The sequence below is a fragment of the Rhinolophus hipposideros genome, assembly GCF_964194185.1.
Source record: "Rhinolophus hipposideros genome assembly, chromosome: 9".
NCBI classification, from domain to species: Eukaryota; Metazoa; Chordata; class Mammalia; order Chiroptera; family Rhinolophidae; genus Rhinolophus; species Rhinolophus hipposideros.
In genome coordinates this window covers 13,026,250-13,040,426 of record NC_138055.1, presented here as the reverse complement: position 1 = coordinate 13,040,426, position 14,177 = coordinate 13,026,250, and the positions used below count along the sequence as shown (strand labels likewise).

At 43.6% G+C, this 14,177-nt stretch overlaps 1 protein-coding gene across 1 annotated transcript; it reads left to right on the top strand.

The window, feature by feature from the left end:
• Positions 1-2,007: 2,007 nt before the first annotated feature.
• ASCL4 (achaete-scute family bHLH transcription factor 4) lies at positions 2,008-5,550 on the top strand (the record flags this gene model as incomplete). The annotated part of the gene is made up of 1 exon (XM_081058209.1): positions 2,008-5,550. One exon carries the CDS (start codon positions 2,008-2,010, stop codon positions 2,497-2,499), a length of 492 nt encoding a protein of 163 aa, XP_080914335.1. The 3' UTR covers positions 2,500-5,550.
• Between the last annotated feature and the right edge of the window lie 8,627 nt (positions 5,551-14,177).

The following is a 14,177-nucleotide window of genomic DNA, read 5'->3' as shown; positions in this document are numbered from 1 at the left end:
TTCCCCAAATCTTTTGATGTGCTCCTGAAAAGCAGCACAATGCATGCAGCACCCTGCCTGCCCTAGGTGTTAGCAATTTTTAAAAAAATGTTTGCCAATCTGAGAATGCAAAATGGTATCTTTTAACTGTTCTCCTTTTTGCTCCCCTCCAATCTATTCTCCACTCTGCAGAAGTGATCTTTTTGAAAAACAATTTTTACTACATCACTTCCCTGCTCAAAATACCTCATTTTTTTCTTGTCACCCTTAGAATGAAGGCGAACGTCTCTGACATGGCCAAAAGGCACATCGTGGTCTAATCGTCTATCTGCCTGTCTGGTGGGGTTTTCTCCCAACAGGAAGAACTTTCTCATGATCTAACTCTACTGAGAAATTAAGATGACATATAAGCTTGTTTGCCGGTGCAAGCCACATGGGGAGCTATGTCTTTTAAAATGTGACTATCTTATGCCTGAAAGGAATAATTATTTCCATTTTATTTGCCTTGATGGAAGTGTTTTTCCAGTTGCTTCGGGCAGATCATTTAGAGTAAACAGGGAAGCGTAGGACTTGTCAAAAAAAACAAAAAAACATGTTAGGGCGACACCTTGGCTCCTGAGGAACAGGCAGAAAGTCTGGTCATAAATGGAGGGGGTTTTTGCTTCTCTTGTTTTTAAGTTGGACTTTTAAAGTAGAAGCGGCCTTTAATGTGCTGGTTTGCAGAACAGGAAATCTGATTTTTCAGTGTGATAACACGTTCTTTGACATTAACCAGTACAGTTGGATTTTTAATGACACTTTCATCTTCAAAGCCCTTCACCAACATGGGTGGATTAATTATTCATTTTTGGTGGTATGTGAAAAAAAGAAAGGTCTTCAAAGCCACCATCCTTTCTCCTTGGAATTGGGGCTCTCCACCTTTCAAATGTTGCTTTCCTGCCCCCAAGGGAGAAAATAAATTGCACCTTTCTTTTTCTTAAGACAAAAAGAATACAATAGAAATCCGCTCTTTACACTATGGAAAGATGATGTCCTTATATCCTGGGTGGGATTAGAAGAGGTCGGAAAGCTGTGTTTAAAGTGTGTTTACAGTAAGCACTGTGAGAAATGACTTTGGCTAAAAGTGTTTGTCACGATTCAGCCTTTTGATGTGCTCCCGAAAAGTAGCACAATGCATGAAGCATCCTGCGTTAACCATAAGGTGCAGCATAATGGCCAGACGCTTATATTCGTTGCTAAACTATATTTCTTTCCTGTTCCCTTCAAAAAAAATGTCTAACTGGGGTTTTAAAAGATTTGACTTCGGAGAAGAAAACCCTCAAGCCTTCCCTAGGATCCTCCTTGACTTAACACATCTTATAACCACAAGGGAGCAGTCTTTCCTTTGATGAGGTCTTCCCTCCACCTCCCCAGAAATGAAAGAGCAAGTGTAGGTTTGCAAACAGAGTAAAAGCCCTTTCCATTAGCCCTGGACGCCGGAAACCACAAAGGGCAGTCAAGTTTTGATTTTCAAGGAGAAAGCCTCTGCGTGATCTTTCGCTCGGCCGCCGGGAGATCTGTTGGTTCCTGGGATGAGCTCGTCTGAATCCTTGCAGGTTTCTATGTGCTTGAAGACCCCAATCAGTGGATTACAGTCATCGAAAAGCTTAGGTGACTTCGGAAGATTCCTCTGTTTGGTGGACGGTCACATTGCCAGGCTGGGGGACCGAGCAGTGGGACCCCTTTGGTCATCTTTTTAAAGAAGATCAGACAGGAAGACGGGGTTCGAAGCGTGGATTAGGGGTCCTAAATCTTTGCCGTCTGGATCTGCATAAATGGATTGAGGAGTGCAATGAATTTATGGGATCCTGCGACGTGTCCTTGAAGCTTGTCCTGGACCCCAGCTTCCGGACCCAGAAACTTCTCCAAACACAGACCTGCTGGGCCAGGCGGTCTGAATGGACCGGCGTCTCTGCTTTGAAGATTGGCAGCTTCCTTTTCTGCGGAGAGGTTAATCTCTCGGGTGATCTGTCGGCTTGGGGGCGAATGATGGACACGCGCAAAGCCGCCGGGCCGCCGAGCTCGCCGTGCCCCCTCCACCCGGGGCCCCCGGGCGCGCCTGCGACCCGGCCCCGCCCTCCGCCGAGTGGCCCGCTCCGGGTCTCCTGGCTCCCGGACGCCGCGCGCCGCGCCCCGGGACGGCCCTACCCGCCCCTGCCGCTGGGCGGCGCCCTGCAGCCCGCCTTCCTGCACAAGCGCAACCAGCGCGAGCGGCAGCGGGTGCGCTGCGTGAACGAGGGCTACGCGCGCCTGCGGGACCACCTGCCCGGGGAGCTGGCGGGCAGGCGCCTCAGCAAGGTGGAGACGCTCCGCGCCGCCATCGGCTACATCAAGCACCTCCAGGAGCTGCTGGACCGCCACGCGCCGGGGCAGGAGGCCCCAGCCGGCACCCCGCGCAGGCCCGAATGCAACAGCGATGGCGAGTCCAAGGCCTCGTCGGCGCCCTCGCCCTGCAGCGAGCCCGAGGAGGGGGGCAGCTAGCCCGCCCCCGGGACTCCGGCCGGACCTCCGGGCCCGCGGCGCCGCGCGCCTTTGCAGCCTGGCCGAACGTGCTCACCCAGCCTGGTTGCATTGTATTTTTGTCTGGCTTTTCTTCCAGGAACAAAAAAAAAAAAGGAACAATCTTAGGAATAAGAAATTAGTGCTTTAGGGGGAAAAGGTCTTTTGACGTTCTGGGTGGCGTTGTCCCCTCTGGTGGGTGGTGTGCCTGCCATGTAAGGGTGCGTGTGAAAGGAAACGCTTCTCTGCTTCTCAAAGGCAAACCGCACCCGACTCTGAGCCCCTCCTGCTGAAAACGCACCGCGCCGTGACAGTGGGTATTTCCTACCGTCCGCCGTGGGGGTGAATTCTGGACAAGCCACTGAAATACGTCCAACCGTAAACAAAGGGGAGCTTTCCCAAAGCAAATAAATGAGTGGCAGTTGTTAAGATGAGAGGAACGCTTTCTTTCCTTCCTTCCTTTGGAAACTGTGTTAGCAATGTAATCGAGCGGCGAGGCCAGTCGAGGCTGTAGACTGACTATGTGAACGGCGGTGCGAGGGAAGACCTTCTGTAGGTGACATGTCACGTTTTATCAAAAAGTGGCTATTTGCACACTGCATCGCATTTAGCAGATGACATGTTAGTATCAACGATCTCTTTGGAAGAGAACTCAGAGTTGCATGAAAACTTACTTGTCCTCGCAGTTGTTTTCGTCCACCGTTTTTTCATTTCCCTTTTCTTTGCGCCGCCCCCGTGTGGTTCTCATGCCATCTAACTTGGGCTAAACTGAAGTGACATGGTGACTTTGAAAAAAAATGAAAAAGAAAGAAATGCTTCGCGGGTTGAATGGGATGGACGGAGGTTGGGACATTCTCCGTGTTCTTTCCAGTGATATTGGAATTATCTAGTGACATTGGCTTGTTCCTAGTCTTTTAAAAATACTTTAATTCTAGTTGTCTTTTTTCCCCCTGAGACAAAATTATAAATTCAGTAGATAAGTCAAAAGCTTGTTAACCTAAGAAATAAACTTCCTCTCTCTAAAGTTATTTCCTAATATGCTGAATTGCCCTTTCCACACAGGCAGCTTTGGTATGGGGGTGGGGAGCGGGGCTAGGAAATAGACAAAAAGACAAACTGACAGTGGTGCGTCCTTTCAGGGAATTACTCCATCATAATCCCTGCACTGGTCTCCTGAAGTAGGTTTTATTACCCTCTTTTTACGGATGTGTCAACTGAGGGAAGCTAATATTTAGTGAGTATCTTTTACATGCGAGGAATTAAGTTGTGTGCTTTCTACATTTTGTCCTAATTCTCATAAATCTGGGAGGTATTACTCATATTTTGTGGTTTAAAAAAAAATGAAGCTCAAGGTTATCTGCCTTGCCCAGGTTAGTGGTGCTACGATTAGTTGAGCTGAGATCCAGTCCTTCCCTTGCTCTGAGCAAACATTACTTGACCTGTGGAACACTGAACCATGTTAAAAAGTATAATTACTACTATTTATAATGATGAATTATAACAGCATGCTGTTGTTTCCAGCTGCACAGATAAATGCTGTGCAATGATTCACAACCAAACTTTCCCTTTTCTTAAGAACAAGGGAGAGTATTTTGGTTTGAATGAACAAGATGTAAGAGCTGTTTTCTCTTACCTATCACTTAGTTACAATCTCATGTACTCCTACGACGTATCCATTTTAGTCTCTAGCAGGTCGTTATTCCACCTGAGGGTTTCAGAGAAGCAAGCCTAAGTGAGATATACATACTAATTAGGAAAAAAAAAGAGGCAGGGGATACCCATGTTACCTTCCTGGTGAGTTGGAGGAGATACTAATTTATCAAGTCACTAGGAACCTTGGGAGACTTTTTCAGGGGTCTTTGACAGGCAGTAATCCCACTCTCCATTCCTTTATTCTGGTCCGACATGGGCTAACACCTTGACAGTTTTTGACACTTTTTAAAATAGGAATAGCAAAAATAAAAGAGTATATTTTGTTTCATCTACACAGACTATGTGACTGCTTTTTAAATGCATGAAAAAAGAAATATTTTTACCTCTTTAACTAGATGTATAAGATCTGTGAATAAATGTAATACACTATGCTGAGATGAGTGGCTTATAATAAAGAGGACAACGGTGGTTTTAACAGAGAACTTTATTCTGGATAAAATGCCTTAAGAGACTTTTAATGTGGCTTTATTTGAAGCCCTATTAAGAATAAGGCAATGATTTTGAGAAACCTTTTGGAAAAAAATACGTAAAATCTTATCTCAATCATATAACTTTGTTTTCAGAAAAAAAAAAATCAGGCAACTTTTCTAGAAACTTCCTGATGGCTTCCAGGAGGAACACCAGTCCAGGAATGAGACCTTTTTAAATGTTCCATCTTTCCTTTTCCTGTGAGTGAACGCTTAATTAGCCATAGAATCATTTTACTTTCAAAAAGAACAAAGTTGGTTCTAAGTACTTATGCCATCGTTTTTGCTGCAAACATTTTCGCCACGTCACTAATTGGCTGGAAGGTGATTTTGCCATAAAAAAAAGATAAAATAACTGGTTAATAGTTCGGGGTTTTTTTTGGTGTGGTTGCTTGGTTTCATTTCTCCATTGATGAATCAACTGCGTTCATTTGACTTAATGTGTTTGAACTAATTGTCAGTTTCATTTCATTTTTCCGCTGACAAGTTGTCATAGTTACTCCCATTTTTATATTATGCATAAATCTTACCTAGCTCTCATAATGGTCTACACAGTGACGAGCAGGTGAGGTAGTGATGATGGTCTTAAAATACATAGTTAGCGTTTCTTTCAGATGAGGATGATTTGCCCTAAGCGTTGGCTTCTTATTTTGAAACCCACTACCTTGGAAGGAGAAAGGAGCTGGGGGTCCTCTCTGAGGGCACAGTGTGGAACCCACGTGTCCCATAGAGTGAGGACAAGTGCCTAGGTACAACCCACAAAATAAAATCAGTTATTCGCACAGCGTTTCCATGAATCTACACACGTTTGAAATGCATTCCGATATTTTGTATTTCACAATAAATTCCTTTTAATTTTATTATGTCCTTTTTATGTATTTGTTTGTTCGTTCATTCATTCATTCATTCATTCATTCATTCGTTCATTCATTCATTCATTTTAAGTGTGTTTTTCCAGGACCCATCTGCTCCAAGTCAAGTAGTTGTCTCAATCTAGTTGTGGAGGGCGCAGCTCACAGTGGCCTGTGTGGGGATCGAACCCACAACCTTGTTGTTAAGAGCACCACACTCTAACCCACTGAGCTAACCGGCCGCCCCTGTTATGTCCTTTTTAATGTTCCTCTTTTATTTTTTGTGATTTGACCCTTTTTACAGCACAATGGCCTTACGAATTGGCTAATTAGATATGCAGTGAAAATGTTTGCAGTAAAAATGCACATGACTTTTGTTGGGATGTGAAAATACCAGATGTGCTGTAGAAGAAAGATCACATTCATGTTTCCAAAAAAAGAAAAAATGCTCGTGACAAAGAGGCTAAGGTGAAGATACTAGACATGAACAAAATCAATGACCAAGAAGTTACGTGAAGCAACAGAGGGGGTTTTTGTGGAAATGATGCAGTCACGAAAAGAGAAACATTTACATGACCTTCAAGATCTTCCTTGTTTTTTTGGCCACTTAGCCCAGACATAGCCATTGATTACACTATTGCTTTTAGAATATTCCCTGTGGTTCATAACACTGATTCAAAGCTGCCCCACCCCATCCCAACCCCCAGTGTACAGAGAAGAGGGGCTGGGGTGGGGTGTGGCAGTGTGCCCGGGCCTAGGGCTTGGTCCAGCTCAGCCACTCATTGACCTGGTGACCTTGGGTGAGTTCCCCACTTCTGTGGTCTCAGTTCTCTATGCACAGAAATGTGAAGATTAGATAGCATCAACTTTTAGGTCTTATAGCTCGAAGTGCCATTCAGCTGGCACGTGCAAAGTCATAGACTGGGGGAAAGAAGTGCCTACGTGCCCACTTCCTGCCCGTAGTACAGCAGCTCTCTGTTTCTGTAGCCTCCTTCCCACTAGAAAGGGCCAGTCCCAAAGCTGCAGCTTACTCGTTTTGCGTTCTAGTTGCTGTTATGATGCAAAACAAAAACAAAAACAAAAAAACTCAAGCTTCATACTTTTTTGTTGAATGGAATTTAAAGAATCTTACAATCTGGAAGAAAAATAGACCCATTTTGCCTGAACATGAAGAAAAAAGGTGTATGATGCCCCAAATTAAAAATGCTATGAAGATAGAGAGAAAAGAGCGATTTGTTCCAGCTTCCAGAGAGCAGAGAACTAGGAGGACAGCTTTTGGGGCTGCAGTGCCGGGCAGATGAAAATGGAATGAGCATTACAGGCAGAGGGTCCGAGGGAAGATGCCTAGAAAGTAGGAACTGTGTTTGGAGAGTAGAGCCTGAGTAATAGGAGACTCGAAATGATGGCTGAGACAAGGTTCCAGAAAGCATTGAAAGCCAGGCTAATCAAATATATGGTGATGGAAGGAGAACTGATTCTGGGTGGTGAACACACAACGGGATTTATAGATGATGTAATACAGAATTGTACACCTGAAATTATGTAATTTCATTAACAATTGTCACCCCAATAAATAAATTAAAAAAAAAAAAGAAAGCCAGGTTAAAACAAAACTTGCCCTTTATATTTTAGACAATGGAGAACTATTGAAAAAAGCTTTTCTTTTTTCTTTTTGTTTGTTTGGAAAGAGAGTGAACTGTTTAGCACTGTGGATGAGGATCTCTCTCGTGGCAGGAAGCAGCCGGCCAATATGGTATTGCAATAATTAAGAGAGGAAGTGAGAGCCTAGCTTAAGGGGGGGGGGGGTTGAAAAGGAAGGGAGGGGTTGAGAGACCACGTGGGAGTAGCACTGACATGACAGGTCTTGGTAACTCAGAGAAGGGGGATGAGGGATTAGGCAGAGGGAGAAAGTTAAAGACAATTCTAGTTAAGTTCCCATCCACTGAAATGGGGAACACAGAAAGAGAAGCAGATTTAAAAGGTACAAGTCTTGTTTCGGAGACGCTGGGTTTGAAATACCGATAGGCTACTCCTGTCCATAAACAGTTGTAAAGGCTGATGTTAAGGTCAGGAAGGACGTCAAGGACAGCTGTAGACTTGAGAGTCATATACATATAGGTACCGTGTTTCCCCGAAAATCAGACCGGGTCTCGTATTAATTTTTGCTTCAAAAGATGCCTTAGGGCTTATGTTCAGGGGATGTCCTCCTGAAAATTCATGCTAGGGCTTATTTTCCGGTTAGGCCTTATTTTCGGGGCAACACGGTAGTAATACGAATAGGTGAGAACTCCCAGGGAGGCTACTGATGAGAGCAAGAGAACAAAACTGGGGCAGGCCTACCCTCAAGGGAGTGGCAGAAGAAGGTATGTCTTTGAAAAGGACTAAGTTAGAAGGAGAACCAGGCTAGTAGGAGATCAAGACAATTAAATGTGGATATCATTTTATAAGAAGGAGGGAGTGGTTGAGAGTCTCCTATGAATCACAGGGGTTGGGGAGCTTAAGTGTGAGAAGGACCCATTGGATTTAGTCATTAACACACCACGGGAGACCTTTGTAAGAGCATAAAATGGGTGGGATGAGAAAGCAGAGGTAAGGTGGAGACTGCCTTTTCAAGATGTTTCACAATGAATGGAGAGAGATGGGATGACATATAGGGAAACCCACTGGAGGAAAAGATGGTTCATCAGAGATAGTTCTAAGCCTGAGATCTTAGAGGTGAATATCCTGGTCGATTCAGAGACTCATAGGTGACAAGGCTTCAAGGAATCTGAAGTCAAGTGGAGGTGAAGGTCCTAGAAACTGGAGAGGTGAAAGAACTGGAAGGACACAGGGGCTTGGAGAGTAATGCATTCAGCTTAAGACTAAGGTAGGTATTTAAGTCATGAAGAAGATGGAGCAGGGTCTGCCATTTGCGGGTAACAGGGATGGAAGAGAAGAGGATTGTATGACTATGTGATTTTAGTGTTGTTCCTTAGGTAACGTCTGGTTTCAAAAGCATTAACAGTTTTTAATGACTTGGTTAAGAAGTTGGCACGTCTCCTCTGTGATGACACACAATTTTAAATTACATTCATATTTATTTCATGTTTTATAGTTCTGTGACTATGGTAACTCTGGAAAGTTCTACCATGTTTATTACATGAACTAATGATAATATAGGCAAAACACCTTGCCCAAGAGTCTGGCAGCAAATAATAGATGCTCAATAATTGATTAATTTCCTTTCGTCTGTGGCTTGCTCTTCTCTTGTAGAAAAACTTCAATGGAGTAACCAATACAAAGTAAGGATCAAGGGCTGGAGAGAAAGAAAACAGTCCCTTATTTTCTTCCCTTTGTGGAATTTCTGGGGACGGGATGGAGAATAAAATCACCTAGGAAAAAAGAGTAGGGTTTGGAGGAGAGTGGAATTGAGATTTCCTTCCTTCCAGCAGTTTTTGATCTGTTGGTAGCATAACATCAACCCTGGAGGGTTGAGCTTAACTGTCATTCTCCTGACTCCAGGGGCTATAAGCCTTAAATGGAATCCGAGAGCAAAGTGCCATTGGGCTGCAGAAAGCATTTTGTAGGATGAGTCAGTTACTCAGCTATAACCAAGTCAGCCAGCCAACCAAGGTGTCAGATGGTGCATTGCAAAAGCTTTCTGCTATGTTTGTTTAGACACAGGTTTTCTTCAAAGCTCCCAAAGTTATCACTGTCATCTCTAAAAGTGGAAAACAAGTCCACTTGTGACTCTGGCAATGAGACTTTTGATGAAAATGTGGCCCAAATGATGTACTCCTTCTCTGCAGGGAGATCTCTAAAAAGGCAGACTCCATCCCTAGATGAGGGCTCTCGACCTTCTCTATCAGCCATCGCCAACCCTTTCATCCTCATGTTGGCGGACAGGCTGCTGGGAGGGGCCGAGGGCCTCATGTTGCTTTATATTTTCTTTATTGGTTCATGAAACCATAGGACCCTTTCCAGCTCTTTGATTGTTATCGTTGAGTTGTTTGACGTGCAGGCTGTCTGGGAGGTGAGATTGGTTTTTAATCCTTTCGTAGCTATTTAGCTGCGTCCTTTGGTGAAAACCTGTCAGCGGCCTTTTCATGTTGGGTTACTCACTGCCATTAACCATGGCCAAAATGAAACCGCAGATGCTGCAGAAGGTGTGTCCAGACGATAAAACTCTCCAAACTGGTTTTTTACCTACAGAGCAAGCCTTGAGGGGGGCCACTCCTGAAGACATTTCCCATTTCCCTGACAGTGGAGACGTCTCTGAAGAAGGAATTCTATCTCAGAGGCTAGGACTAGAAAGGGCCTCGGGAAATGACCTGATTCAACCCGAGGGGTTTGAGTGAAATGAAAGACTAAACCACGCAGGGGAAAAGTGGTATCTGTTCTCTCTTAAAACACCTCTAATGACAGAAATTCTCCACTAGCTAACATTTCCTGAGGGTCTACCTGAAGGCAGGCTGGCCCTTACATGTATTATTCTTGTCTGATCCACACGACATTCCTATGAGGTATGTATTGTATGTCGTTTCTATTTTAAAGATGAGGAAACTGAAACTGAGAGAGGTGAATGAAGTAGCTTATCAACCAGCAGATATTTAGTGATTGCCTCCATAGAACTTAGTATTAGGAAGAGAGTCAATAAACAGGTGTAAATATATAATGCTTCAGGTGGTGATAATGGCTAAGAAGAAAAGTATAGCCAGGATTTTTGTAATTCAATTACTTTTCCCCCTTATTTTCAACCAACATCTCTTTCCCTGTTCTGAAGCAGCCCTGTGCAGATTCAAATGACTAGGTAACTTGCAATCATAAAAGCATATTTGAAGACCATTAAGTCCCTCCCTGTAGCTCTTGGTTGAGACCCATGGTTACCATATTTACAGCTCAATATCCATGTAAAAAAAAAAATAAAGGGGGGGCGGGCCCGGTGGCTCAGGCGGTTGGAGCTCCATGCTCTTAACTCTGAAGGCTGCCGGTTCGATTCCCACATGGGCCAGTGGGCTCTCAACCACCACCACCACCACCACCACAACAACAACAACAACAAAAGGCAAAAAAAATAAAGGGACAAGTGCATTAGGGGTCCTGGCTGTTTAGGGGACACCCCCCTTAATCCCATTCACATTCATAGCAACCAAAGTTGATTCAGAACATTAGAATGCTTCCTGGCATAATTTTGGTTTGACATCTGAAGGGAGAGCAAAGTTTTCTACAGAAGACCCACAACTTCAGCTGTATCTTGACAAAGCAGAAAGGACCTGGATTCTGGTTCTGACTTCGGCACTTATTGACTGTGTTTCCTTGGGCAAGTGATATGACCTCTCTGAACCTATTTCTTCATCTGTAAAATTAAGGAATATCTATTCCATCTCACAGACTTATGGTAAATGTGACATGAGGCTACATTAACATCTCTGTAAACTAGAAAGTGCTGTCATCACTATTAATCCATGGGCATCAATTCTCTAATGGACCATAGGGATAGTTTTGCAGAACACTGCTCTAGTTCGTCTGAAGAATTCTATTCAACGTAATGTCAGTTGATGTTGATTAAACTCTTAGGTATAATGATGGAAACAGTAACATGCTAGTTTTCATGTGTAATTAGCCACTTGAAAACCTCTGACAACAGAGATTTATTATTTCTCACAATGGAGAAATAACTGGAATCGCTGGCCTCTAAGCGATTCCTAAAATTTCTAAGATGGCCTCTCTCCACGTGGTCGTTCTTCTTTGGGGAGGCCTGATCTCAGAGCAGGAAGAGGGGACAAGATTGGAGGCCGCCAACAGCTCAGGAGTCACAGGTCTACATTCTTTTGGTCAAAGCCAGTCACAAGACCAATGCAGATGGAGAGAAGGAACACAGAGTCCACTTCCAGACAAGCGAGATTGCAGCCACGTGGCAGAAGCATCCAGATTAGGAGAAACTCTTGTGGCTGTGTTGGCAAATGACCTACCATAAACACTTTGTCTATGAGGTGTCATTCTATTTTTAAATTACCCATTTATAAAACTATTTTAAAATTATTTCAAACTTAAAGTAGCCAGACAGTATAAAGAACTGCCATACCCCATTGACCCATAATCCCCGTTTATATTTTACCACATTTGCTCCTTTGCCCGCTCTGAGGAACTAAGTACTAATTATTGTTAGTCATTTTCTGAATCTTTAAGCACTCCAGTATGTTTTTCTCCCAAACAAGGTCTGATGTGTTTTTTCCAACACCACCAAGCAATTCTCCAATTTTCAGTGGACACTGAATAGGTGTGCTACACTTTCTCAATTCTGACACTATCGAGCTGTAGATAGCCTCAGCTCCCACAGACTAAGGGCTCAGTCCCACAAGACTTCAGACAATCCAAGTTCAGGTTCTTATCTGTGCTTTTGACTGACTGGCTATAAACCAGTGGTTCCCATGACCCCGTCCTCAGGCTTGATTAATTTGCTAGAGCGGATCACAGAACTCAGGAAAGCAGTTTGCTTAATAGACCACTGGTTTATTACAAAGGATATTAATGGATATAAATGAACAGCCAGATGAAGAGATACATAGGGGTTGGTCTGGAAGGGTCACAAACACAGGAGCTTCTGTCTCTGAAGTTTGGGATGTGTCACCCTCTGGGCACGGGGATGCATTCTGGTTCACCAGCCCAGAAGCTCTCCAATCTCCATTCTTTTGGTTTTTATGGAGGTTTCATTACACAGGCACTATTGATGAAATTATTGGTCTTTGGTGCTTTAAGACAATCTCCAGCCCCTCACCTCTCCCCCACTTCGTGGAGGTTGGGAGTGGGGCTGAAAGTTCCAACCCTCTAATTACAGGGTTGGTTCTCCTGGCAACCAGCCCCCATCCTTAGGGGCTTTCCAAAAGTCATCTCATTAACATAAACTCTGGTGTAGTTGAAAGGGGCTTGTTATGAATAACAAGATACCTTTATACCTGTTACCCCTTAGGAAATTCCAAGGCTTTTAGGAACTCTGTGCCAGAAACAGAATGGAGACCAAATATTTCTCATATAACCATCACATCACACAAGCACACTATCCTGCATTACCAACATCAAGAAACCAACCTTGGCACATCACTACGGACCCATTTATAGATGCTATTCAAGTTTCACCAAATGTACCAACTATGTCAGTTTTCCCTTTTTGGTCCAAGATTCTATTCAGGAACACATATTGTCTTTAGTTGTCATGTCTTTTCAGGCTCTGGAATAGCTTGTCAGTCTGTCCCTGGCTTTTCGTTTCCTGGACAGGCCTTCTCCATTCTGTAGGACCCTAAACTTGGGTCCATCTGATGTTTGCTCATGCCCAGACTCAGGCTATGCATTCCAGACAGAAACAGCTGTTAAGAGATGGCGCTGTGTTCCTCTCTGCCTCACACCAAACAAAAACCTGAGGTGTCCCACCTTTGGTCATGTTAACTGCGATTTACCACCTCTCTGCAAAGCACAACTTAAATCACCACTCACTTCTGTGTAACATGCCTCCCTTGTAACATTATCTCCTTGGATCTGTGGTGTTTCAGAGTAAGAGCTTTAAAGATCAGAATCTAGCATAACGACTTGGCATACTCCAAGTTGCCTGATTGATAATTAACAGTAGTGTAATACTCAGCTGATCGAGATGGACAGAAATCAGGCTCTCTGGACAACATGAAAATCCCAGAGTCGAGCATTGGGGCAGGTGCAGAAAGAATAGGGACATAAGTAAGCAAGAACAGAATGAACAGAGTTGTGCAATGGGATATCGGGCAGAGCTATAAAAGTTTCTGCAATATACAAGCCTCACTTTCAGAAATAGAAGAAAAGCTTCACAATGAACATGAAGAAAAAAATGAAGTATTGAGCAGAAAAAAACAGGAAAAGTTAGAAAACATGTTATCTTGTGCTCAAGGTTTCAAAGGTTATCTTATAAAGATCAAGGTGGGAGTGTCTTCAGATCTGCAAGATTTTATTCAGTGTTTGAATCTTCACTTCCTTGTTGCTCCAGGAAATAGTCAGAAAAATAGAAAACCAGTGTTCCTATGTTATGTCTCATGAATTGGTTTTCCTAACCATATGCTGCTAACAGGAATAATACAGTCTATCACCAGTGTGTGAATGTCAGTCAGCTTTTGAGAAAATTAATTATAAACCGACTGACTACGGAGGCCTTAGAAAGGGACCCAGCTGTGCCCAGTGTTAAGTCTCATCTCCATGCCTGAAAGAACCAGACAGTGCCTTATCAAGGGCGTTCCTTGCTGTGTGCACGTGCACAGGGGTATTTCTACTCCAGGCAATAAAAACAGCTGGTTACTTCAGCTTCACGTTAGCATTTCTTTTAAACTGGCTTTTGGCCTCAAATGGGAAAATAACATCTTTAGAACAAGGAAAACAACATTTGTACCTTTCTCTTTGAACTTAAAATATTAACCACTACTTTCTATGATCATTAACTGGGTCAACTTCACTGGAAATGCTACGTATAGGAAAAGCTTATAAAGCAGAAACGCCACTGCATAAACTATTCTTTATTTCTCCTCCTCACCTGCCCCTCTCTCCCCTCCCTGGAGAGTAAGGCATCTAATAAATTTGATCTGCAGCATTTCTTGCACTGACCTCAGTTAGTGTTGGGAGGAGCCCTTGCTTT